Below are 24,086 nucleotides of genomic sequence, written 5' to 3' on the forward strand. Positions count from 1 at the left end.
AATCACGTCTGTCAGTATTTTAACAGGTAATGTTTTTTTTAATTAACAATCTCTCACTACTCAAGGAACGATAATGGCTGTCATCAACTCGGTTGTTCCTTATTTCATCACACAAATGTATTTTGTTTATCAAAACAAGCTGTTTAAAAACGCCCTCTACAATATCACACTATGTTTTCTGTTTTTCATTTGTTTTTTCCCTCTGTATCTCATTTCTCAAATTCCTGAGGAAAATGTGATTTGCGACATGATGAACTCAAATTTGTCCAAATTGTTTCTCAGAAGTCACATCCACACTCTCAAGAGTCTCAAATAAATAGGTTTTTCTTTCAATATTTTATTTTACATGAACAAAATACCATACTATTTACAACAAAATGTATTTCTTTATTTCAATGGATAAAAATCTCAATAATGTATGCCCCCGAAGAACAAAATGTGCAAGTGATAAGTATCTGATTTACGCTGGGTCACACGTGACTGAGCGTCGAAGACTATAAAGCGCAACACATCTGGAAAAACTGAAAACACCCCGTCTGTTGTCAGCGTTATCTCCACACTCAACTGAATCACAATCCAGCACAATCATGAGGATGCACAACATCACAGCACGGTGAAAAAGCAAAAATACATACATTCATACATCTAAATGCGGACACGGCATTGGTCATGACACCAAAAGATTAATTTTCAGTGCATTTTGCAGCAGCAGTTTCTTTTTTCTTGAAAGCAAGTGGCTATTAAAAGAACATTCACAGACGATCATCACAGGTAGCTTAGATATCAGTGAGGTGCAATCCAATGTTCATGCAATACAATGATATGATGAGCTGGAAACAAACAGGAATTTAGTTTGAGACTTTTCAACCTGAATAACTCAATTCTCAGACACAGTTTGGAGAAGTCCTGAATTTAGGACTAAAAGACAGAGGTTATAATTTAGAAAGACACCGACCCATCTTACACCCGGGCCCCTTATAATTAACTGCATGTATTCAGATTGTTTTTTCATAGTGGCAGGCTGTGTTGCAGGTGGAACTTCTGGCAGTAGGAGGTCAATGCTGTCTGTCAGTCTGTCAGGGTACATCTTGATTATTTATTCTGTTTCAGCAAAAAACAACCCGTACCATGTTTGATAGGTGATAAGCGAAAGGACGATTTCCAAGATCACTTTCACAGGAACAATGTAAATGTAACAAAGCTGGAGCCCATGCATGAGGTTGCTCTTCTTGGTTTTGAGTGAAATGTTTTGACGTCTAATGTGCAGAGATCTGGTTCATTGATATGGGGATTTATATATTGTGCTAACTTTGCCAACCTCATAACGATTCATTTAGCACCATCATCGAGTTAAGTGGATTCACATGCATCCATTCCATTGGTTCATTACGTACCCCCAGTGAGCAACATTCCCATCAGACTCTAATTATGTTAGTATGTAAACACACTAAAGTAAGATGGTGAACATTGTCAACATCATACCTGTTAGATACATAGAATAAAAATGGACGACATTGAAGCTCCCGCAAAGTGAAGCCAAATCATTATCGCCACCTGGTGGCTTACTGTAATATAGATTAAAAAAATTCTGCCTCTTCGATGTTAGCACATGGGACATGGACCAAAGTACAAAATCATCTACTACATTTTTCTCAAAAATGGTTGCTGTTAATTTAAGTGGTTTTAGTTTAGTTTGGATTTGTACCCCTTCTTGTTGTATACAAAAATATCAGTGGCTTTGCAAAATAAGGACAAATTTAAATTAATAAAATACGTGTCTCCCTTTTGGATGACACTCACATTATAACTCTGGTCGGCGGGAATGGAATAAAGTGTCGTGAAGACTGGTCCTGAAATAAGCTGCAGGTCATCTTCATGCCATGTGTCACTGGGTTCAAAGATGCTGTAGACGAGGTGAGTCCATCATCCTGGAGTCACGTGGCTGTGTCCCAAGGGAAAGGCGGATTGATAGAGAGAAAAAAGAAGACAGTATGCATGCATATTTTGTACCCATAGAGCTTTACCCGAGTGCATATAGTCTGATTTTACAGTATATGATTCATGGGCATGATATGGTTTGACGTGTTCCATAGTGATAAGTTACAGTGCTGTTTGTTTAATGGAACAACTCTCCGAGGAATACCTAAGACCTTGTGCAATACTTTCTCCAATGTTGGTTCATGGAGAAACTGGAACGGTTGTGAACTTCCTTGTGAAAAATGTCATTTCACGAATTGTCCCCGATGTGTTTCGGATTTGAAAGTCCCCCCCGACCCCCCCAGCCAAGGATTTCGGTCACAGAGGTAAACTGGAGTACACGGACTGTGAGACTGTCACATCTGGGGGGTTGTGATGCATGTGATTGTCAAGGGGTAACGACAGAGCGCAGTGTGTTGTTGTCTTCACGGCTCCTTTGCTGAAGCAGCAGCTCAGCAGTGAGCTGAGGTGGCGAAACACGGACTTGCGGCAGATGATGAAGACCCATGGATCCACGATGGGGTTGAGGGCGTAGAAGCGGAAGGCCGTGAGGTTCTCCGCGTCGCTGGAAAATGGGTGAATGGCGTTGATGAAGCCTGCGATCTGTAGAAGGAGAAGGTCGAGATTAGTCTTCACAAATATAAAGAGAAGTAAATAAAAGGGAGTTTCACTTTTAATACTGTATTTCAGGTTTATTATCTAATTTACTTTTTCAGTCCCTAGCCGCCCACTGACAAGTAAGAGAAGTGGAAGTGATGAAAATCAAGCTGCAGCTGGAGATTGATCCTTTAACTTGTCTTTTAAACTGCATACAGGTGGCTGCTTGAATCTGTCTTTTGGCTACTGGTTAATATTGTTCTTAAAATAAGCCTGGATAGAACATCCATCATAATCACACAAATGATTGATGCAGTAAAGCAAAGAGCTCATTTTAGTAAAGAGGCCAATAGAACATGATCTCTCATCTGTGTCAAGGCAACTACAAATGATGGTAATACTGGTTAGTGCGCTTACAATGCAGCAGATGTTGTTTGTTTGGTTTTGTAATACAGTGCCATCACTGTCATTACAAATAATTTTACACACATATTTAACTTCACATTTTCATCACTGATAATTGTAGCATTTGGACTATTTATTAGACTAAATAAGCAAATAGACAATATTTAATTTTGACTCAAAATAAGGACATTTACAATTACTTGGATAATTTTACAGATAAAAGTGAAGAATCAACTTCAACCAAGATAACACATTGAGTCTGCAGGATTTAAAACAGGAGAACATGATGGAGTTGTCAGCACCTTATTGTCTTAAAACACAACAGGAACACGTGACTGTTTGCCTAGTGTCAGTGTCCTCTTGTAATAAGATTAACCAAATGTCAACACCATTCTCTGTATATCACTGACACACCTTTAGTTTCCAGATCAACAAAATGCCCTGAGAAGAGATGCAGTCGACACCACAACTTCTTTTTCTGTGTTGACCTTTAAGGTATGACAGACTGCAGGCCGCGGCCATTGGCTGCAAATTCATCCTGGGCAGACAAAGAAGCCGCAGCTGGCCCAGAAAGCAGCGTTGACGCCTCGCTCATCTGCTCTATCAACAATTCTCCATTTCCTTCGTGAAAACATCCAACAAACAGTGACCTGAATAATGGCTCATGCTGATTGAGTGCTTTTGTGCATCGGTGTAAATGTTTCCCTGTTGCTAAGCCCAGGGATGAAAACTAATAGGCTGGAGAGATAGTGAGCTGGGGGGGGGAATCCAGAGCCAACCCAAACCAGACTAACCGAGGTAGCATATGCAAGGCTATGTCCTCTGCATGCTCATTAACGAACTAAACTCATACAGATGTGGCCACTCCGATATCAATCGACCGACTCAGCCAGGAGAAAGATGAAGAGTATGACGGTGCTGGCTGTGGGAGAAGCCAACGCCCCCAAAACCTAACAACAAATATCCTGTGACGCTTCCAAGATGTTGAGCTCATGCTAATCTTCAAAACCTCGGAAGAGAGTTGTCATGTGAGGCGTGTCAGAAATGGTTACACTGCAAAGTGGAACAAAACAACAACTTTTTTAGGAAGTTCTCATGTTCCTTGTGGTTGTGACTTTTCTTCAGTTGCACAACAGATGTTGCTGGAGTCACTGTTGGATTTTCATAGACACAGTAAGATAATAGCATTTGTGGTTTACTATACTGCTCTCACACACACACACACAGTCGGAATATATTTACAGTCATCGGAGGCAGGGTTATTTTTCCTTTTACAGGATGACATGCTTCCATTTTAAAACACTTGATAGTGACAGCAATTGCAAAAATCGTTTCAAAACTTGGCCTCAAGCGAACTCTTTCAAATTTCCCTCATGTGACGCTGTACTGGTCTGCATAATGTCTGGCATAACACTTAACCAGCTAATGCTCAAGTGATGACACCCTCTTAATAAATTAATCCAGAATTAAGTTTGTAGGCTTAGTTCCTGGGAACTAGAGTAGAAACGTTGAACAATTTAGTTGGTAAAGACTACATCTGTCAATGGGAAACATCATGGAACGCTGTGCATTCACAAGCTCCTCAGAAAGTCTCATTTTCCAAATATAAAGCATTTGAATATATGCATTAAAACCAATAGCAAAAGGATCAGGTGTGAAAGTTATATATAAAATAATTCATTGGCCAACAAGTGGTCTTTGGCACATTGATATAATGTTTGTAACTGACAAAAGCTACAGTTTGGAGGTTAGGAAGTGTTGACGTCCCCAAATCAACAACTAGCTCACAAAAATGCTCTCTCTTATTCCGACTTTAGGTGGCATCGTACTAGCCCAACGTACTAGCCCATGTAAACACAAAGTCACTTTAACAAAACTGTCTTTAACTTTCCTTTCAAAGATTAAAGCTCTATACAGTTTCATACATGGGAAAAAACATATTAGAGCTTTAGAGTTTGACTGATAATATTGGCCAAACACATTTTTGTTATAGTTTTGTAGTAAAATCAACCAAAACATTACATTTCTTAGTCGTAAACGTTTTAATGACGAAATCTTAGAAATCTATTTTTTTCGGACATTTTTACTGCCTCACATCACTATGGGGATCGCTCCCCACAGGCCCATAGGCCTCTGTCTCTAGTTAAAATGTTATCAGCCATGAATAAATCTTCACACTTGTATTTCGTGGTGAAGTTGGAGATTACCGAGCTGGTGCAACGTGCTGCATGATATCAGTACAATGAAGAGGCAGTGGATCCAATACATGTTTTAAAAGCTTTGAAAACGACAGTTAAATCATTAATGACAAGAATCACATTCAAAACACCTCTAACTGTCGTCACTTATGATGAAAACTACAGGCTCATGCTGACAAGTTGTTCATTGAATCAATACCTAAGATTAACATGAAATTTAGGCCTTACTGGCATTAAACACATTGACAAACACAATATAACAAATGTCTCTGACACTCAACAGGGAGTTATTTTACACTTTATTCATCATGCAGCTGCTCCGGCGACATTTCAAACAGAAGTGCATTCCCATACACTCTGTCATCATCCTCATCCCTGTTGTATCACTCCACATTACCGCCCTCACCCCGGCTTCTGTTCCAGTATGCCACCCTGCCTCTTATGGTCCTCTCAGCAGACCTCCAGCCCTGCAGCACAGGGACACAAATCACCAGCTGTCCTCTCCAAGCACCGCGGGCCACAGAGCTAAAACTGATGAGATGTCAAGCTCTGGTTAAACAGGAGCATGTTCATATATCAGTCTGTGGGAAAAGAGCAGGCCAGAGGCAGTGTAGGCCAGATAAATAATTTATTATTTATTTATAAAAGCTTTGGAGGAGTATACTGTGGGCATTCTTTTGTAGATAAATCAAGCTGGGTGCTTCAACATACTGCTGACTGAGAGTCTTCATGTACCTGAACCCATTGGCCCGGTGTAAACGCCCACTTCCTGGCAGTGACACACCAAATGCTATTTGGGGGCTAATGAAAGCTGCGTCTTTCAGGAAGCAAACCATAATGGATGTCTATACGAGCTGTGCCCCATTATTTTCCATCTTGCGGTCCTTGAGGACTCTGCCCAACACTTTCTTCCTGATCCTGTTTCACTGAAGGATCATTACAGGGGGATTAGAGGAGCCAGTGCAGAGATGACTGGCCTTTCAGAGACAACTGGGGGGGGGGACGCTTTAGTGCTACGCATCACTTTATGGAGTGGTTCAACATTTTCAGAAATATGCTTAATTGCTGGCTTTCTGACACCGAAAGGAGAAGATCGATAACAATCTCATGCTAAACCTGCAACAATTGAGTCTTCTTGTAAATTGGAGGCAGCGTAAGTGAGCTGTAAACATTATATTAACATCAGTTGATTATAGCTGCTTGACTACACATCCGACAGACGTGGATAATATCAGCTATCCTCAAACTTGTCAGGACAAAGATATTGTAGCAGCTGATTCATGTAACTGTAGAGTGGAGGGCATATTCTTCACTCAAGGCTGATTGGCCACTTTATGGACAACGATTTACTTTAAATTACATAATCCAGATTGATATCAAGATCTGGATTATGTGTTCATAGATATTACTGATTTCCATAAGGATCTCTGCATTATTTCTTGAAAATTGTTACGTTTAAAGCAGAAAAAACACATACATCGCTTAAGTTAAAATAAATCCGGGTCGGTAATCGAATCCAATGCGAAAGTTGATGGAATCCTTCTCAGCCCTTCCAACATGTTTCTAGGAAATCCTTTTATGTAGTTCCTGGGTAACTCTGCTCAAAACAGCAAAAACAGCATAACATCCCTGACGGAGGAAACAAAGGGCTACGAGGAAATACAATTTTAAGGCAGTTGGTAACTCTGTCTGGTCAGATGTTATTTTGTTAATATAAAATATTGATTAAAGCAACTTCAAACTTTACAGCTAGAATAGCACTTAGCAGAGGCCATACCTCTGCCATATTTCGCGATGTTAAAGAAAACGAAAAAAAAAAACTGATGTGGAGCCACAACCAAATTTAATGTATTCTTCTACGACCCTGTATCCTTCCATCAAGTTTCATGGTAACTTGTCCTATGGTTTTTGCGCAATCCAGCAAACTAACAAGCGCATATAAACGAATGCTCCCTGGCTGAGGTAATACGTAAAAAAACAATGTGAAAACAATGTGGTGAATTAAAGATGGTTTTCAGGAACATACAAAATGTTATCATCTCACTCAATATGTTAATTTGCACCTTAACGGGCTCACAGTAGGTGAGCGTTAAACAAAATAGTGAGTCACTTGCAGATTTCTTGTGCTTTGATTTACCTTCTGGAAACATCATTAGCTGACACTAATCATGACTGGAAACCGTCTCCTTCCAGAAAACGGAAGCATTCCTTTCAAATGAGAGGCAGCTTGACATGAACACTAGACCGGAGCAGCAAAGATTACTGAAGGTGTGTGGATCCAGCTCAAGTCTCTGCTCTGAGCCTAATGAGTTTCATCAGTAAGATCGAAGCACATTAACAACATGTCGACAGATAGTGTTTCCCCCGATTCCTCTAAATACTCATGTTCGATTTCACACCTCAGCAAAATGCCACCACTATAGCTCAGAAGAATGTGTACAATCTATTGCTCCTCCTTCTTTTGATACTGAGACAGAGGATGTGGTTTCGAGATAGTTCAGCAGAAAAGTAAAAAAAAACAACACATAACACATAAGACCTATATGCGGCTTTACATTGTTCGTCTGTGAACTGGGGGATGGGACAAATCTTTCTTCAGCTCAATAACTTACAATCAGAAATCACATTGTTCAGTCCCCCAAACACAAACTTCACCCACATCAATATAAAGCACAGATAAAAAATTGTCCAGTCCCGTTTCCTTTAGTAAAGAACCAACTCAAAAAATATGTTAAATATACACTTAAACAGTCTGACCTGGAAATATGTAATCAAGCATTCATACACTCAAGACTCATCTCTACCTCTCTTTAAGATTTTATTGATTGTTCTGTAATTGCGTTTAAGTATAGACAAATCGTAAAAAAAAATTATTGTTCCTATTATTTTTCTTTGTATTTACTGCTTTTACGTGATGCTGTTTTCTTCCTGCTTTTATTTCTTTTTGCTTCTATTAGTGTAAATGTTTTTTGAGTGCCTTTGTCTGCTTTGTAAGTCAAAGCTCTTTGTAAATCCCCCTGTTTTTAAAAGTGCTAAATAAACTAAGTTTATTATTATATGTTCTTTTGATTAAATCTGGCCTGTTGCTCCTGCTTGACACTCTGATTGGGAGCTGTCCAATAAGTGCATTATAGATGATTTGTTGTCACAGCTTTCATTTCTCACGATCGACTGCAGGTTGAATTTTCTTCAATATAACCCCCCTCCACATTTTGTCAGGCCGTGAATCAAATAAACATGTGCATCCCCGGGCAGAAACCATACTGACCTCTGAAAAAGATTTACCTCCCGACTGACCTGACAATATGTTGGTGGTGACTTACGGAATACACCTACAGATTACCAGATTCCACACTGAAGGGGGTATTTCCCTGCTATACAATATGCAGTTATGAGGTTGGTGAAGGTTTAGTTTGTTCAGAGTAGTAGAAGGTATAGAGAGGAAGTATTGGTGGGCTTGCTGTGTAGGCGAGAGTATTATCGTGCATCTGGTGCAACATTTTTCATCTTTGTTTTGTAGAGAACACATCTCAAGGTTCCTGACCTGAGCACAAAGCTTCCAATTTAGGATGCGTCTCAGACAGACAGACGTAAAGGTTAAAGGATGCTGTCTCAGGAGAAAGGAAATCACCGAATGATAATGAGCAGCGTGAGGCAGTGAAGTCTGACTGTGTTAGTCTGCAGACCAGTTCCATTAGGGGAATTACTTTAGGTGCTCCATTAGCGAGTCGCCACTTTGACAAGCGCGTCAGGCTGTGGTGAGTTACCTTCTGCAATTATCAGACCTTTTATCAGCTTTTTCCACAGCGAACTACAACGGGGTCAGACACTCAAACAGTCAACAATGCGGAAAGTAAAGCAACAATAAGATAACACACACACGCTGCTTTCAGACTTGGGTTTCGGTAAAGTCCGGACATCCTGAAAGTATCCAGACAGCCTACAGTACATGTGAGAATTATAAAATCTGTTTCCGAGGACATTCTCTGGAGTTTTTTCCTAAGGGACCCTTAAGTTTGAGTGATCTCATGTGAGAATACAACAGGATAATGCCTGGAGAATTACAGCAAGCGAGTGGGTGTGTTGATGACATTTGTAGCACAAGATGTGGTGAGTGGAAGATTACAAAACTCTCAGGGTGAAAAAAGGTGAGTCATACAGCATCTTCTCCTGCATGCTGTACCCACTGTACCCACCCATGCTGTACCCATTCTCTAGGTCCTCATAAAGAAATGAGTAAAGGGACAAACACACACACACACAAACAGACACACACACAAAACTGCTGACAAAAGATAAAACGTTCACACAAGAAACAGCGAAGAGGAAGTGGAAGCAACTGAAGAACACGCTTTTAAACACAGTCATGACAAAGGGAAGCGAAACAAGTGCAGAGAAAACACAGTAAAAGACAGAAGATGAAGTAAAAATGACTAAGAAAAATATGTAATAACAACGGAAATGAACAGAATCATAAGACAAAATCAGGCTGAGACAAGATTAAAAAGGTGGTTATTGAAATTAGATGTGTGTCAATGCATTATCCGAACAGTTTGGCGGTGGTATTAACCTCAGAGCAGTTGCAACACACACACTCAACATGTTCCTCTTTGACAGAGATAAACTTGGGAGAGTATCAGATACTGCTGCTGGTGACCTACTTCCATATCTTCCGGAAAACGAAAATCAGCGTGAATTTAGATCAATTTTTAGTTGTTGTTGACTTATACTTGCTAATATTTTGCGAAATGCATCCCCTCACAGGAAGGCACCAGGACGTCTCTGCCACATTCCACTTTCTAATGATTCCCAGCCATGTGCACACAAATTAGTCTCAAATAGCAATAATTCAGCTACAACTGAACATTCTGAATAGCAGCTTTTATTTTCATTGGCAATGAGCAGCATCCACTTCTGTTGCTTTTAAACCTGGGTCCTATTTTTGTAGGTTTATCCATCATTCCAATCTGCTTTGGCAACAACTTGATCACCCAGTTGTGGGGATGTGATAACATTGTCAGCACGAAAAACAATACAAGGGGTCAGATAACCAGATTCATAAATTCCTATATAATCTCTATATTTCTCTGAACCTAAATTTAAACTCATAAGAATACCAACACTGCACCTTCAATGCCCATTGAAGTTGTTTACTTCATAGAAAATGCAGGGGTGGCTCCAGGGACAGGGCAGGGGGGCACTGGGCCCAGCTGCAATCTGATTGGCCCCTAAAACATCCCTAACCTTTCAGTTGTAAAAAAAAAGAAGCACAATATGAAGCATAAATATGTCAATTTGCTAAGCTTTTTTTTAATGATAAATCAGATTTCTGTGTTTTAGTGACTTAAAGCTAAAATCTGCAGTCTTATGAGTAAAAACACGCGGCCATTTCATCAAGTAGTAAAGTTAGAAGTTAAGACAATTTCACTGTGGTTCTGCGCTGTACCGCTGTTGCCAGGAAGGCCCTACGTTTACAACTGCTCCAATAAAGTCTGCTTAAATTACACCTGAAGAAATTACAAGATGATCGTCCCCTCAGGCTACGTCAGTGTGTAATTTCATCACTTTAACAAATGATCAACAGATTACATTTACTTCTCACGGGCATACACGGCATCGTTGTGCATACAATGTGGATCTAAGCTTTTATATCATAATGCCGTCATTCAGCTGTGGAAGTTTTATGTCTGCATAAATCATCTTTGGCCCTGACTACTTAGCTGGACATCTACAGCCGTTTGCCAGCACTTAAAACATAAGCCGAAAAAGATTATGTTTTAACATGCCTGAGTTTTAACTGGTATTGGATACACATTTTTTTCTATCTTATCTTTATATCTTCTATCTTAGTTCCCCATTAAGCACTGAGTGGCCATGTTCATATATAAATAAAGGTGTATTCATTTATTATCACTGATAAAACCACATTGAAAATTATTGAATGAAGTTCCTGTTGTAGTTCAGTTTGCTGGAGTGTAAATGTCCTGTTTCTATTTAGATTAGATGGAGGATTGAGATAATATTCTTTGACATTTAAGCGAAGCTAAGACAACACATATTGGAGCAGGATAAAGCAATCAGCGTTGCATTAGACACAGAAAAGACTCACGAGTCCAGACATGCACTGCACGCCTACAGTTTTAGGACTTTCCCAGACTGACTGTAACATTATCAACACAGCAGGCAGTTGGCACATTGTTTTTTTATGTAACAACACATTATATATGACTGACACTTTAAATAGACTTAATCCTTAGGCATCTGTGAATCCCAGCTTTCTAAATAACCAATTCTATATGAGCTGCACATATATACAGAAAGAATGTTTTGTGCATCATTAAACAAAGCAAATCATTGTCACTATGCAAAACCAAAAGATCTGTGTTTGGTTCATATGTAGCAGCACAACAACTGACGATATATTTAGGACAATGAGGGAGTCTCTGGGAGCATGTTCAGGGGTACACTTATTCCCATCACATATTTTCATGCTCTGTGCAAAAGTAAACACAAGCAAGGGTTCACTGGATCCCAACCATTCCTACACCACAGAATCTTCTCTTGCTGCCTGGTTGCAATTATCTCGTTGAATTTGTTTAGTCCCTGTTGTCTGCGAACTCGAGCTCAGCTGCTCTCTGAAGGCACGACTCGTCTCATTCACAGCAGGAACGAAAAACATGCTGGAAACAAAACAAAGACCATGTAATGATGCCCCTTTCCAAGGAACTAATGGATGTTGATGTTTTTAACACACAGGAGGAATCCCTGATTGAAACGGAAAGCTCGGTGATCCAGGCAGTGCAGCCACTTGTAATCAGCTGTAACAGTTTCAGACAAATTAGTTTTATTACGTTTGATAGAACAGTGAACACCCAACCAGGCCCAGGCACGGCACTGGCCCTCGCATTATGTTTTTTCAGGCAAATACCATGATTCATAACATTTCTGATTCCAGCTGCAGTCGACTTCATGGTAAACATTCAAGACTTCACTGAAAAACCCAGAAAACCTCCACACTTCCTCTCTCTGGTTCCATCGTGAACGATTTCATTTTGTGTATGGAATCACGTGGGCGGATTATTATTCCACTGTTGTTTCCTTCCCGTGATGAACCAAAACACACATTCTGCACATGTTGATTCACATAGGGTTCGGCTTCTTGGTGGCTGTGAGAGTTTTGTCTTTCATTTCTTTATCAGCCGTTTCCCTCTCTCACAGGTCCCTCAGCACAACAACAGACTAAACCACATTCTGCTTCACTTAGGGTTTGTTTGAAGCGAGGGTGTTGTATTTCGTCGCTGCGTCCATTACATTACATGTCATTTAGCTGACGCTTTTGTCCAAAGCGACTTACATTTTTAGTACACTCAACATTTATGAGGGGCCATTTAGGGGTTCAGTATCTTGCCAAGGACACTTAGGCATGCAGATGGGAAAGAGTGGGATTCGAACCAGCAACCTTCTTGTTGCAGAGCACCTGCTCTATCCCCTAGGCCACGCTCTCCCTGCCAACTTTTATTAGGTCATAAATCTTCAGAGACTGGTGGCGAAGTGGAGAATAAAACAAGAATCCTATTGTTGTATCTATATCTATAACACCTGGGGACCTGTTGTCTACTCAGCCAATTGAGAAGATTGCTTTTGTTGTTGGTGTCTTAAATGTAACCTTAGACCTCAACAGATTTCTTATCAAACTCTTTCTATCCTCGCTTTTGACCAACGCTGAATGTCACTTGTTAAAATGACAAACATAATGACAAACATGGCCAGCAGCAGATTAGATTCTCTGTCTTCCTCTCTTTATTGCAGTGATGGCTTTTTGTCATTAATACAATCATGAATCTAACTCTCACAGGGAATCCACCGATACCTTTTAGCAATTTCGCCATTAAAGATTCATAGAGAGTGAACTGTTTTGTAAAACTGGAAACATGCACAAGCAACGAATTACAGCTAAACTAAACTTTGAAGCATCTCTAAAGGAACATGTTAGAAATACAGTACCTTATGAGAAAACTTTCTTGTAACAAATGTTACTTTTAATTTGTACTTTCCTTTGTATGTTTTACATTTTATACTTTAGTGACTTAAAAATGTTGAAGATCATAAATAATAACTGGTTTTGAAAAACTTATTTGAAATCATTTTGAATTTAAATGTTTAAAATTTCTTTTTCATCTTACTTGTTAAAATCCTCTTTACACCCTGATAGCTTCCATAATAAAATCCCCCCCCAAAAAAAAGCCGGTGTCAGTGGCCCTAGCAGGACCTGTTTTTTTTTTTACCTGTCATACAAATCCATCTTAAATGCCATGGTAACAAACAAACATAAATATATCAGTGTACATATCATGTGACTTTGCGAGGGGTCCCAACCCTTAGGTTGAGAAACTCTACACTTGGGTGTGGAGCTCATATCACGCAATTGTTTGTGAACAATAAAGGCGCAGATGGATCTGAAAACAACTGGCAAAAAAACAAGAAAATAAATCTGCACTGCTCTAAATAGTGTTTGAATGATAGGAAAAGGCAGCGGTATGCAGTCATGGCACAAAACTGAAGACATGTCACCAAAATTCCGCTGGTGGCCGCTTCCACCTGCCAACATGTACTGGTAGTCAGTGACTGAAATTGTGCAGAGAACCTTCAAACGTACAAAGGACATTCACCATCTTCTTCTTTATTCTAAAATGATGTTCATTCGGTAAAAAAAAAAAAACTGCATGAGAAAGATTTGCTGAAATTTAAAATGTCTTTGCAAACAACAATTCAACCAACCTCTAAGGTAAATACCATTAGAAAGATGCATCATTGGAAATGTAAGTTTAGCATGGCCTTGCTTGAAAAGATTATTAAAAAGAGCAGCTAATGGTTTCAATTGTGTATCCATCAGCCACACTGTTTCTCCTTTGAGGGTCGAGGGGGGAGCTGGAGCCAATCCCCGCCGACATTAGGGTAGAGGCAGTTTGCAGGGGGCCAGCAGATCACAGGGCCAACGTTCATTGTTCATATCGATTTCAATCTCAGCTCTGAGATATGATCTTTACACACACTTAAAGTGAAAATGCAGTGTCGTGTTGAAAATCCTCATTTAAAAAAAGTCTGTGTCAATCATATCATTTAGAAAGTGAACTTCAAATAGAAGCATTTGTAGGAAGGCTGCCTCTCTACATTAACTCCTAGTGCGTCACAGCTGCTGACAGCCACTTTCATCCCGAGTAAATAAACGTATGAGTGCGGCGACAGATATCGATCGGAGAGGACAAATTTGCTCTGGGTTCCTCATCTCCTGGAAGAAAGACTAGGACCAGAACTAATACCATTTGCCGAGATCAATACGATTTTATTATTTCACCGATGACCCTGATCTGTTAGCGTGGGCTGTCACATAGATCCCACGGGGAATAGTGGGACTGTCAGCTGCCATAGTAACTTTCATTAACTCCTGCTCTGACGTCACATGGATGTTTGTCAAGAACTAAAACCTTTGAGGACATCGGCAAAAACTGACACGATCCTGTGTTCGGCTTCTCGTGTGTCACTACAAAAACTAAAACCTCACACACACCTTAAACATTTCAGTGTTAATTCACCAAAACTGTGTCCTAACTAGACAAATAGGTTTCTCAATAATAATCAGGGATTTCCCTCAGACAAAGAAAATAAAAGTCATTGATTTATGTAATCTGACTGGAAACCTGGTATTTTTTATCAACCTAAACCTGCTTTAAATTGTGAAGCTGACTTCTGAAATCTGTCAAGTGAAAGGTTCCTGTTGCAAAATTCACATCTGCTGGCCACGCCGCTGGGCCTCGGTTCAAAACTGTGATTGCACATCAAAGAAATACTTGGGGCAATTTCAAAGGGGCAACGGGCAGTTATAAGTTAATCAGAAAACATGCAAAACTTCCAATGCTGACTAACATAAATTCTTCATAACCACAATGGATCCATCAAAACGTTACACTAAAACCAAAATCTATAAATCAACATCTATTTGATCAATATCTGCACAATTAAGTGACTGGAATTTTTAAGGGTTGGATAGATTCTAATGTTTTCAATATGGAGAGCGAGGGAAAATATGTGGTGAGCTGTCTACCAGGGAAAGGACAATCAAGGGACAAAGAATAAGACACACAAAGACACAAACAGGATGTGGCTGACTGTGGTTCAGGGTTTGTATTGATTTCCAATCCACAATTGTTGGGAAATAAGTTTACAGTAAAGCTGTGACGTGGTATGGCCACTCAAGTGTTAACAACACATACGACAACGAGACGTCGGGGGAGGTGGGGGTTTTAAACATTGGGGATTGACTTTTGAAAGCAGAGGAAATCAATTTTTTTACATTAACAATAGATGGCTTCAGCCCAAAGGAAGATTTAATTATCTAAAACTCAAGACTCAGCTTCACTCTTGTTTTACTCTCATAGTCTTGTTTTCAGTCGGAGAAGATCTGAAAACCGACTGTGGCTTATTAACCGCCCATGAAACCAAATGTCAGGCAGGTGAGCGGAGAAACAAATCAGTGAACGTCATGGAGCATTAGCCGCTAAGGAGCCGGATTTTTCCATCATAAGTCGGTGGAGATCAAAAACAGAGAAAAAATATTTCACTGGAAAGAATCACAGCTTCAAACGAACTTTTAGAAGTGCATTAGCGGCCAGATATAAACATCAGAAGTTGCAAGAGACCAATAACACACATTAGTGTTGCTCCAAATCAGATGGATACATAAAAAAGGAATTGCTTCCTAACAAGTTTGATGATACGTTAGTATTTACAGTTTGGTTTTATGCTGACCACAAATGACAAAATGTTGAAATGAGTTTGACGTGTGACTGCTGACGATGGAGTCTGATCTGTTTGAGCCGCCGGAATCATGCAAGCTCATTTTCTGGGTCATTGACTTTTCATTTGTATAACTAACAACACATCATGGGGCATTGACCTCAAGTGTTGCACATCTGTCTTTACTCACTTTTCACCATTATGTGCCTCAGTGATTACAAATCTGCAGCTGCTGCTCATCCATTATTGTGCCCCCCCCCCCCCCCCACACACACACACACACACACAGTGACACGAATAAAAGGCCAAATATCTTCCTTTGCGGGTCTCTGTCATTTCCTGCACACTTTCTCCTTGCAGAGGCAGATGTGCCACAGTACAACAAACCCGGGATGAAACAGCAGGATGCTAAAGGGCAGGATTAACAAGCCTGCAGCTTTGTGACTCCTGTAATAAGAGTAATTGTGTGCATGTACACAAATGCGTGTTGTGTATATGTTGGATGCAGGATTAAATTTCCATCCATCTAAGACAGGGAATCCCTCATTGTTCGTACCACAAAGCCGGCTGCTGATTGCAGAGCATCATCTTTCATGATAGTAACCGGGGCGAAGCTGTCGATGACATCTATCTCCCAGCAGCACCTGGGGCACGAAAACAGTTCCGAAGGAAAAAACTGCCACTTATCTTGCCTCTGTCACACGATGTGGATCTTCACATCTGTGACTGTACCACTCCCATGACGTGAGGGTGTCTCTGCTATTCTCATGCAAAGGTAATGGACATGCACAGCTGTCAGACAGGATTCAACCATCATTGCCATATTTCATTGCACAGGCCCTCTCGTCTGACAGGGATTACGTAGATTACAGCACAGAGTTATCTTGTTAACATCTGGATTTGGGGAAATCTCCCTTTTGATTCACACTGATTTGAATCTGGATCCAGTTGAATTTGGGAATAGTGAATGAAAATTCTGTTATTCGGTTATTCAGCTTATTAGTGTTCAAGCCTGTGCTTTGATGGGGGATTTAAAAAGCTCCCGGCTTCCTCATTTTGCTGTATTTGAATGCTTAAGGTCAAAGTCCTGCAGGGAAATAAAGTCTCTCATTTGTTTTAATAATTTACTCGTTGGAAGGCAGGAGCTCATGTAGGATTTGTCCTCCTGTTAGCTGCTTCCTTCAGAATTGGAAAGGTGAAAAATCGATGTCTTTATCTTGGAAACAGAGGAATGTTTTCCCTCCAGCTCTGATACCATGTGTTTTTGTTTCTGTGTGGTTTCCTCATTCCCAGTCTGTCAGGACAGCCTGGATTGATGAGGTGCTGCGCTGGCTTCTCTGAGGCGCGGTGCCCCGTGCCTGTAAATGTGTCCCAGATACTTGCTCTTTCTTGTTGTCCAGATTGCTCATGCACTTACTGGAAGTACTGGGATATTTCCACTTATCTTTGTCCAAATCACAGACTCTGATTTGTTTGCTTTGCATTTTGATTTTATTGTGGTCGCTGAAATGGAAAGGAATCGTGACACAAGGAGAATGACGATGTCCAGACTTGATGTCAAAAGACATTCATCCATTTCACAACCATCTTGTGTCCCAACCATGTCCACAGATTCTCACAGGGACAAGGTAACAGGATACACGGTCATTCCAAAAGCTTCAGGTCATCCCAAAGCCAAAAAGAAGAAGAGCTTGCAAGCACATGGAGACGTTCCGTTAGCTTTTGTCCCTTCCTGATACCGATACCTGCACTGATCCAATACCAGTGCCTTTGAAAAAATAACAACTTTTATGATGTATGACCTCTTCTTTGCCAAAAACAGTACTTGTTTTGGAGCGGGGAAGAAGAAGTGATTTCAGGAAAAAGTGATATTGCAGTTTTATCTGGGTGAAACTATTGTACTTTAAGACTTTATCAGTTGGTATTTCTGATTTACACAAAGTGTAAATCTCATTGCAGCTACTACTCTGATGTACATGTCATTCTTTCAATGATGCAGTATAATTTGGTTTATTGATCTCTGTTGTTCTGCTGTCATGTAACCTCACAGAGAAGAGTCACTATTAGACTGCTGACCAAGACTCAAGACGTGGTAGTTATTATAATAGAAGGATCAGTGCTGCTGCAGATTAAAGTCCCTATACGTCACTTTAAATCGAATCTGCCAATCTAACACCTTTTTTCTCCTGATCTACAACTATAAATAAAAACAAGAATGGAGACTTGTATCACTAAAACAGCCCACACTCGGGTGAATAACTAGTGATGGGTGCAGCAGGTTATTGATCCAGATATTGACCGACAACATCAAGGCTCCAGGCGGCTTCTGTGGTTCTCATTGGAACAGCGGGGAGAATGGATATTGGTGATCGTCACAAACAAGCTATTAGTTTGCTACTGTCTCCCACAGGACAAAAGCTTTGACCATTTATAAACTGAGCATGACAAGACAAAGAGAACAGAATAATGGTCAAATGGAGAAGGCCTGATTTCTCTTTAGCTGGGGAAACCTCCTAGGACTTACTGACCCTACAAACTCACATGAGAATGTGAGCAACTCATATATAACAAGTCTAATGATTATCAGCTTTGATCCTAAACAAAGTTTTAAATATTGATTTTTCATGTTAAGACAGAGTCGGGCTGACCTCTTGAAATTGCTTTTGAACCAACTATCTATTCGTACACAAGCAGATCTCACCACAGAATCCACTGGGCTGCCTCGATAGATAATATCTGTGGTGATTCTCCTTATGGCCATAATAAAACCTGATCTGAGCCCGGCTTTACTGTTTCAGCTTTACCTGTGCTGTTCCTGATTAATATTATGTATGTCAATTTTATTGTAGTCTGTGGCATACCCTAACCTAACATAGCTCCGCCTCCAATTGATTACACTGCACGAGGAGGCTTTAACCTCCAACCTTCAGCTGGACGGGTGTATATGTTTAACAAGCAGTAAGTGTATATTCCATAAGGCACTAAGTAGTCAAGAGTTTGTCCTAGCACCAACCGAGTACAACCTCAAACAATCAAACCCCCGTTCTTTCAGAGAACAGCTCCACTGATATCATTCATCACAGCAGCTTCTCCTGCCTAATGGCTCCTTATCTGTCTCGGCATTCAACTGTTTTTGCACAGTTTTGTTGGTGGGTGTAAATCAATGGGAAGTGACGGACGATATATCATCTGAGGCCAAGGCTGTGGTGTGACAGCCTGGGAAGCAGGTGGGATTCAGGTAACAATCAACCGGACAAACATTCACAGCCAATGATATTGTCTGAAATATGACATCCGCCCTACTCAGACTCACACAAAAGCTACCCAGAATCCTGAAACACTTTTCCACCAAAACCCAACATAGCAAATATCTGACACAAACTGATGAGGCAAAGAACACAGAGAGCAATGAATGTTTTATGATTCTATCGTTTCCTTTTTTCTTCTCTGCCAAACTTACAGTATAAAAGGAGGCCATTCAATTCCCAACAAGTACAACACAGCCACCAGCGTGCAGTCCCTGCTGATGAGGGCAAAAAAGCCTTCTTCAGCGCTCGAGAGCATCGATCTCTGATGTAGATTCAGTTACATGTAAAGTGCTTTGAGTAAATGAAAACTAACCGGAAACACAGGCGAGAGCATTGGCGTTATGACTGTATGGCCGATGTGTACACTGTGTATATGAAGGAGAGAACGTATCAACGCAATATTTGCTTTAGGTTTTTTTCCAAAAGTGAAACACAGAACCTGCCTTTTGTTCCCCAGCGACATCTGTTGAGCTTCAGGGAAATTTCGAGCGATGTTAATCATGAGGCCACATCTGTCTGGAACCATGTGAGGTCTGCAGACATGCGCTCACACACACACACACACACACCCATCGTCTACAGTGCTCTCGCTTACAACCACAAGCATGTACATGCACGTGAGCAAACAATCCCGCACACACAAACACACCCACACACACATATACCGAGATGATTCATGAATCATTAACTACGCAATACCAGGGCCTTGAATTATTCAATCAGATCAGGCTTGTAACACTAGATTATTTGGTGGAGATAATTAAATTATGAATATGTAAAAGTGATTAAATCAATTTGCCGGGCAAAGGTTTATCTTATGGGAGCGAAGGGGAAATTCCCGAAACAAAAACTTGCCAAGTCATTATTTACAAATAATGTGACCAGTGAGGTATCCGTGGTGAACTGCAGTGCTCCGACGCTTGGACCCAGGCTATGAAGTTGAGGTTTTAGTTTCCTGAAGTATTACTCAGAGTGATGACAGGCCTGTATCGTCATCATGTGTATCCCCCAGTCTGTTCTGAGCCACAACTCGGGGCACATACCAGCGCCATGCACCGTCGATTACCCAAACCTTCAGGCCAAGTATTGGCACAGCTCCTCCAGATGCAGGCAATGAGTGGACGTTTTACTGTTTCCCGTACCGATCCTCAGAACACTGCAGCTCCTGACATGAATATATATCAAAGATGCCTTTACAATATGAGTCACACTTATCACTTCCACATGGTTCTTATTTCCATAAACCGGACTTTCCTAAGGAACTCTGGCTGACGTTTAAAGGGCAAAGATGTGAGGCAGTTTAACCGTGGACCCTTGTTGGGAGCAGCTCATGCCCTCCGGGAGAGGCAGGGCTGGACCAGTCCTCCAGGGTTGTCAGGTTTGGTACACTCCCCTCAAACAGGGACAGATATGGAGCTACATAATAACAAGTGCAACACACTCACACACACATATTCGCAGCGACAGCATGCTTTGTGTGGCAAAGGCTGCACTTTCAGACACACCTTTTATTAGTGAAGTTGACACTTCTCTTAAGTTGACTCCAACACGGCACAAAGACACAAATACCACAGCAACCAAAACGTAAACGTCATCAAGTCCGCTGAGTTTCTATGTGCATAATAATTACTGAATGAGGGGAAGGAATTAATGTTATTAGTGTAGATGCTCAGGGGATCAGGAGATTTTCTAATGGCAAATAAACCAAGGGCATGTGGGAAGCTCTGCTCTACACTAACAGTGAACTTCCCTGCACAAGACTTCCCTTTACTGTCCTCTTCTTCGGCACACATTATTTTAACGTCTTTGAAATACACTGAGAAAGTTTGGTTCACGATTCAATAACCTAAATGACACATTAGGGTGTCAACTCTGATTCATTGGAAAAAGCTGGAAAGTGAACCAAAAACATGAAGTGACAGAGTGTGACACACGCACACTGAGGGATGGTCGAATGTGAACTTACAGTGAGCGGAAGCGAGCAGACCACAAAGATGACGGTGATGAGCGCCAGCAGCACCAGATGGTCCATTTCCTCCTCGCCCTGTCCGAACCAGGCCAGGCTCAGCCTCTTCCTCCTCCCCATCGACCCGAGCGAGCCGCGCCGTATCCTGTGGCTCCGGTGCATCTGGCACAGGCTGACGATCACCGAGCCGTTGCACACAAACACTGCAAGGATCAGCAGCGCCATGAGGGAAGAGTAGGACAGAGAGAAGGCCAGCAACAATTGGTTGGCCTGGTCGTCATGGGTGGCGTCCATGTCGATGAAGCACCATGTCCCAGGAGAGTACTGTCTGAATTTGCCGAAGCCGGTGTACGGCAGGAAGCAGAAGGCCAACGAGAAGAGGTAAATAAAGACAAGAGTGAATTTTGCAAAGCTGGGGCGAATGTGCACAGAGTAGAAGTAAGGGTGGCTGATGGCCAGGCAGCGCTCCACGGCCATGGCACACAGAACGAGCGTGGGCGCCAGGCCGAAGAAGCTCATGGCAAAGCCAAAGATGTTGCACACGCTTTGGCCCCCCAGACTGATCAGCTTCATGTTGCGGGCATAGCAGATGAACACAGGCGGGCTGAGGAGGCAGGTACCCAGCAGGTCGGTGAGAACCAGGCCGGTCACCAGGATGCAGAAGATGGACGACCGGGAGCGATGCTCCTTCTGGTGCACGCAGAGGATGAAGAGAGCCAGGAGGTTTCCCACCACGCCGGCCAGAAACATGAGGATGCTCGTCACTGGCTTGCCATCGCCGTTCACCGTGAGAGTGTCATTGTAGGTGGTGTTGTGAAATGATTCGTTTGAAATCATGATTTTGTTCATGTCCAACTAACTGCAGAGGAAATGATGCCAGCTCAGTGTGGAATTAATAAAGAACTCACAGACAGCAGTGGAGAATCCTGACGTCTTAAGACCATCATATGGTAACACAGAGAGTAGGGGCGCATGGTGAGACCCATGAGGAGGCATTGACTTAAAACATGGTTTCTTCTTCCATTTCTCTCAGCCTCAACCCTCTTTAACTCTGTCTGTGAAATCAATAAGAAGAGAAAAAAGCCAGTGAATACTCAGGTTACCTTCCCTGAGTACAGAACCACAAACATTCTCCCTCTTTTCACCAAGGTGAACATCGCCTCTGCAATGATGAAAACGTTCTGCTTTTTCTCAAACACATTTTCAGCACAATCTGTTTCCATTTTCATAGATTTAACCTTTTATTTTATAGACTGTATAGATTTGATTGTATTATTAGTACTTGCTTCTTGGATTTTGCTTGTCCTTTTACTTTTTTGCAATTTAATTAAATATCTCTATATATATGTTTTTTATTTGTTGAAAACCATTCTTGGTCATAAATAAACGATTCTGAACTTCTTACACAGTGAAACTCTCAGCATTGGATAAACAGAGGAACAACCACTCACCTTCCAGTGGCTCTGTCAGGAAGCAAAACACTACAACTTTTCTAAGCTGTTGTTTCAAAACTTCTTCCTCCTCGGTTCTAAAAGATGAGTAATTATATGAGTCGATTCCTCAGCCTGTTTCTCGGAACAGTGGAGTTTGAACGAGGCGCTGTCTGTGCGTAACGTGGTGTCGGCTGAGACGCACAGTGAGCTCACTGACAGAAGGACCGACAGTTTTACACTCTCTCGCTCTCTTTCTCTCTCTCTCTCTCTCTCTCTCTCTCTCTCTCTCTCTCGCTCTCCCTCCCTCCCTCTCTCTCTCTCGCTCAGGTCCCACCCACTGAGCTGATGCACAGAAACACTCTGACATCATCTGCGGAGGTAGAAAGAACCGCATGTCAACGCTCGTTATAAACGTCTCATGACGCAATAAAGTTTTCTCTTCCAGACAAAACTCAAACCACATTTCTTTACTAAAAGTGAATTATACTAACAATTTATTTGAGGAAGGACTTGAACAAACAACAAAACAGTACTAATGATAAAACCAATAATAATAATGATCAGCATCATCAAAATAACAATCATGATTATTATAGTGAAATTGAAAGCAAACAATTGGAATCATTTAGAGAAACAAAGAACAAGAATGAGTTTTGCTCAAGTGTCTGTTTCACTGGACGTGGTTTGTGTAGGTGAAAGTGCTGTGAAACCGAATTTCCCCTTTCTGGGACAACTAACATAGTAACCTGGAAACTTACAAACTGACTGACTGACTGACTGACCAAGATCAGATGTCATGAATCTACATGACATGGATTTTTTAAGTGTGAAGATTGTTTTTTTATGTTATTGTTCTGTATGTTATCAGATTTTTTGTAGTGATATGGATCCATGAGTCTGAAATAGAGATAAATAAAGAAAAGTAGTTTAGTGCTTCTTTTTCTTTTAAGACATGCACCATATCTATTTACGGCAGTCCTATGTCATCAATGACCAGATTGATATATTTTTTGTTCAAGTAAATATTTTCATTTGTATTAAAACTGTTCCTCGACTGTAAACTCTGATTCTATCAGTTAGCTTGTATGCTGCCATGTGTGTTTATGAAATTGTGATATATTACAGCTTGCTGTTTAAAATCAGACTTTCCGACAGTGGGCTTGGACTGTTGATCCTTTAAGAAACGTGTTCAGTTTTATAAATAAATACCTCCGCCAAGGCACCAACCTTTAATTCAATCAAGCTGTAGCAAATAACTCACACTCACTGATATCTGTCCCCGAAGCGAGCTGGATTTCTTTCACCAGGATCCATGAATTGTTCTCTGAGAAATTGATGAAAGCTAAAAAATTAAACAGGTTATTTCTTGGCCGACGTCAAAGTTTTTCTGAAAATCTGTTCAGTAGCT

The 24,086-nt window shown here is 41.0% G+C and overlaps 1 protein-coding gene across 1 annotated transcript; it reads right to left on the minus strand.

The window, feature by feature from the left end:
* Positions 1 to 327: 327 nt before the first annotated feature.
* On the minus strand, positions 328 to 22,906 carry ptgir (prostaglandin I2 receptor). Its single transcript, XM_062386771.1, has 3 exons — positions 22,697 to 22,906; positions 21,246 to 22,300; positions 328 to 2,580 (listed from the first exon to the last, which is right to left on the minus strand). The coding sequence occupies exons 2-3, from the start codon at positions 22,092 to 22,094 to the stop codon at positions 2,296 to 2,298; spliced, it is 1,134 nt and encodes a 377-aa protein (XP_062242755.1). The 5' UTR covers positions 22,095 to 22,300; positions 22,697 to 22,906; the 3' UTR covers positions 328 to 2,295.
* Between the last annotated feature and the right edge of the window lie 1,180 nt (positions 22,907 to 24,086).

This window comes from Platichthys flesus, chromosome 4 (genome assembly GCF_949316205.1).
Source record: "Platichthys flesus chromosome 4, fPlaFle2.1, whole genome shotgun sequence".
Classification (NCBI taxonomy): Eukaryota; Metazoa; Chordata; class Actinopteri; order Pleuronectiformes; family Pleuronectidae; genus Platichthys; species Platichthys flesus.